Source organism: Jatropha curcas, unplaced genomic scaffold, assembly GCF_041381405.1.
Source record: "Jatropha curcas cultivar XTBG-Jc1 unplaced genomic scaffold, XTBG_Jcur_1.0 HiC_scaffold_1190_pilon, whole genome shotgun sequence".
Taxonomy (NCBI): domain Eukaryota; kingdom Viridiplantae; phylum Streptophyta; class Magnoliopsida; order Malpighiales; family Euphorbiaceae; genus Jatropha; species Jatropha curcas.
In genome coordinates, this window is record NW_028322621.1 from 1 (window position 1) to 3274 (window position 3274).

The 3274-nt window shown below is 35.0% G+C and overlaps 1 protein-coding gene across 1 annotated transcript; it reads right to left on the reverse strand.

Annotated features, from left to right (window-relative positions):
- Positions 1 to 5: 5 nt before the first annotated feature.
- Positions 6 to 2121, reverse strand: LOC149491576 (putative tetraacyldisaccharide 4'-kinase, mitochondrial; the record flags this gene model as incomplete). Its single annotated transcript, XM_089717211.1, has 5 exons — positions 1848 to 2121; positions 1488 to 1611; positions 903 to 1133; positions 330 to 479; positions 6 to 179 (listed from the first exon to the last, which is right to left on the reverse strand). Coding segments are annotated over exons 1-5 (864 nt in total), but the record flags the coding sequence as incomplete, so codon positions are not given.
- Positions 2122 to 3274: the final 1153 nt, after the last annotated feature.

Here is a 3274-nt window from a genome sequence, read left to right on the forward strand (position 1 = left end):
GAACCAATTGCAGAAACACAAAGCACAATGGCATCATGTATGACATCCAACGGTATTCTAAAGTTGATATTTCCTACTTCAAAGAAATATGAGGGAGACATTCTAGTGAAAAAAATAGGAAGAGAATCTTTAACTCCTCGAATCATTATCTCAATATCTTGGAGATTTTGCTCTGAAACCTGCACAGAACTTTTAAATTGATATATTTATACCAAATCGCATGAAGAAATAAAATGACAATCAGAAAGAGCACACATGAAATGCTGAATTTCTATTCAAACATAAAGGTGAGAGACAAATAAAGACCATAAAACATCAGTTTCATATACCAAGTTTGCATGATGAACTACAGCAACATCTGCTCTCCTAAGGGCTGTCAATGGTTCCCTTAAGGGTCCAAGTGGGATCAGTTGACAGTTTCCCCATGGTGATAGCCCATTAACCATTACAATCTCAAGGTCGCGCTGCAAGCTCCAGTGCTATCTTCCACACAAAAGAAACTAATTATCAGCATACATCTATAAGCAAAGTTTTTGCCTCATGATGTCACTGCTTCAGCAATAAAAATATCCTTAAAAACAATCAAAAATCAATCAGTGAACAGTAAATGAGATCTGTACTTCTCAACAGTAAGCAGTATAGTATCAGTAGGTCAGCCTACCAGAAAATAAAAGCCAAAAGATTGGTTGACATATAATTCAAAAAGATTAAAAGAACAATACTTGACCGGAAAAGAAAGGAAATGTTTCAAATTTCAAAATATGAAGAAGATGCCAACAGCCTTCCAGTGCCAGACGCTCAGTTTCAGGGATAGCTGCCCTATCACATCATTTGACCACTTATCATACATGCAACAAAATGAAGCCTCAACGACAAGAATGGAGGGAAAACAAGCATAATACCTGCATTCCATCGTCTAGAACAAGAGCACTGATTTTTCCCGAGTCAAGCCGACTTCCAACTTCCTGATCAACCCATGTTTCCTTGGAAGAATAATTTCTAGGATCAGTATATCCATATCGTTTGAAAAAACCAGCAGCAGTGGCAGCTCGATTTGCACCTATACCAATCTTTGCAGGCGTCCCTATAAGATGCCTTGTAACCATCCTAGCTTCATCTCCACCAGCATACCCCTGCCAAATGAGCAAATATTAATTTCTCCAGGTAAACGTTTAGCTAACCAAATGAAAATTGCATTTCCATGATCATGCCATTTCCATATCCAAAAAGGCAGGGGCGGCAGCCACACTATGTGAAGTGGGATCAATTGACACCACTCAATTTTTTAAAAAATATTTATAAAAATAGGATTAAATTTATAAAAAAAATAAAAAAATATACATTTAGTGAAAAATTTAGAGTTTTCAACCTAATTGACCCCGCTAAAAATTAAATTTAATGAAATGACCCACTAAAAAATATTTCTAGCTCCGTCACTGCAAAAAAACGTAAAAAGAAGTAAACTTTTGTAATATAAAATTCAATACCCTGGTAAGGATGAGAGGTGAAATCCCAGAATCAGCTAATAATTGGGCAATGAATTCAACCATTGGCGTCTTCCCATTTCCTCCCCAAGTTAAATTTCCAACACTTATCACCGGTACCGGTAACCTTCAAAATCAAAATAACGCTAAGAAATTAAATTAGACATTCCAATAAACTGACAATTACCTAAATTAAGCTAAATTGTATTAAATTATGCCAACTGACAGTTAGATTAAGATTTCTCATATTCTAAACAAATAGAATAGGACATCAAAATTTCAAGGACATTTAGAGATATTTCCCAACTGCAGAATTAGATTAATAAAAATTAGGTTTCACTTAGTTGCAGAAACAAATATTACCGATGCTTGGAAAAGAGGCCAAAGTGGTAGAGATAGCGGCGGAGAGCTAGCGCGACTGCGTAGAAAGACGACGCGAATGAGAGTACAGGAATAAAAGATCGTTGAAGAGTAGAGAGCTTAGCTTGGTCTCGCGTGTAGGCTATCTCGTTCACTACTCTCCTCAGTTTCTCCATTTGAAATGCCATTAATTGAGAAACAGACGCACTGAGCAGAGGGAAAAATCAAAAATGGGAATGGAGGATACCATTGACATGAGACAGGTCCCACTGAGTTAGTAACTGATCGCTGACGTGGATAGTAATACAATAAATCCTTAAGCAATTTATTTTCACATTTTTTGGGAATCACAAAAATAGAAAAATAAAACATTCAGCATACGAAACTTCTACAGGAGAATTTCTTTTTTTTTGCTTTTTTTTGTTTTTTAATATGCTCATCTCTTTTTTGTTATTGTTATTTTAATGATAAAAAAAATATTATTTGTAGCTTTTTATTTATAATTGTAAGAATATTAGTAAATATTTTTTTTTGAAAAGAGAAACGGAGAAGATAAGATACAATGTTTATAGACTGCATTGTGTTTCATGAGAGCATCTCCAGAATTCGAAAAAGAAATAAGATTTCATGTGGCCCCACCAATATTCAAAAGGTATGTAAATTACTAAATTCCAGTTGGTCACAGTTTCGGCTGCCATATTATCAATCAAATCGCAAAATCAAACGGTTGATGTCATGTGTACTCCTTCAGTTCTCTGCCCTGCCCTGCCCTTCAAAACGTTTTATGGCTCTATGCTGACCTCTCAATCAATAATCAACCATTGGTGGGTCCCTATCCCCACCCACATCGGGTCCCACTTTTGTGGAGTCCCACCACCCAACAGCGGAAAACAAATTGCCTAAATTATTTGTACGTGAGGCCTGATTTACACCATGTTTGGGAAGGAGAGGAAAGAAAACTAAGAAGGGTGCTATTATTTATTTTCCTTTTTTATTTTTCACCGTATGTTTGTATTGGAAGAGAAATAGGACAAAAAAAGAAAATATTATTACTACATATTTCCAACTTACCTTTAATAAATAATGAAAATAATAATAAATTAAAATAGTTCAAACCGAACAGTAGGATATGTACAAGTGAAAAATATTTCATATTATAATTTATGAAAAGTCAGTTGAAACATAAAGAAAAGCAACAAATATATCATGACTATCAGGGGGGCAATTTTGTAATTTAGGCCAAAATAGTCAAATTCCTCTTGAGAATTACCAAACTCTCCCCGTTTTGGAGAGATTAAAAAGTGATTGGGCCGAGCAATTTGATACAAATTCTCCTTTTAACTTTTATTTTCTCTCATGTTTGTAGACAAGGTAAAGTAACTTTCCACGGTTATTTCCTTATCATATTCTCCTTCCTTCCTATTTTTTCT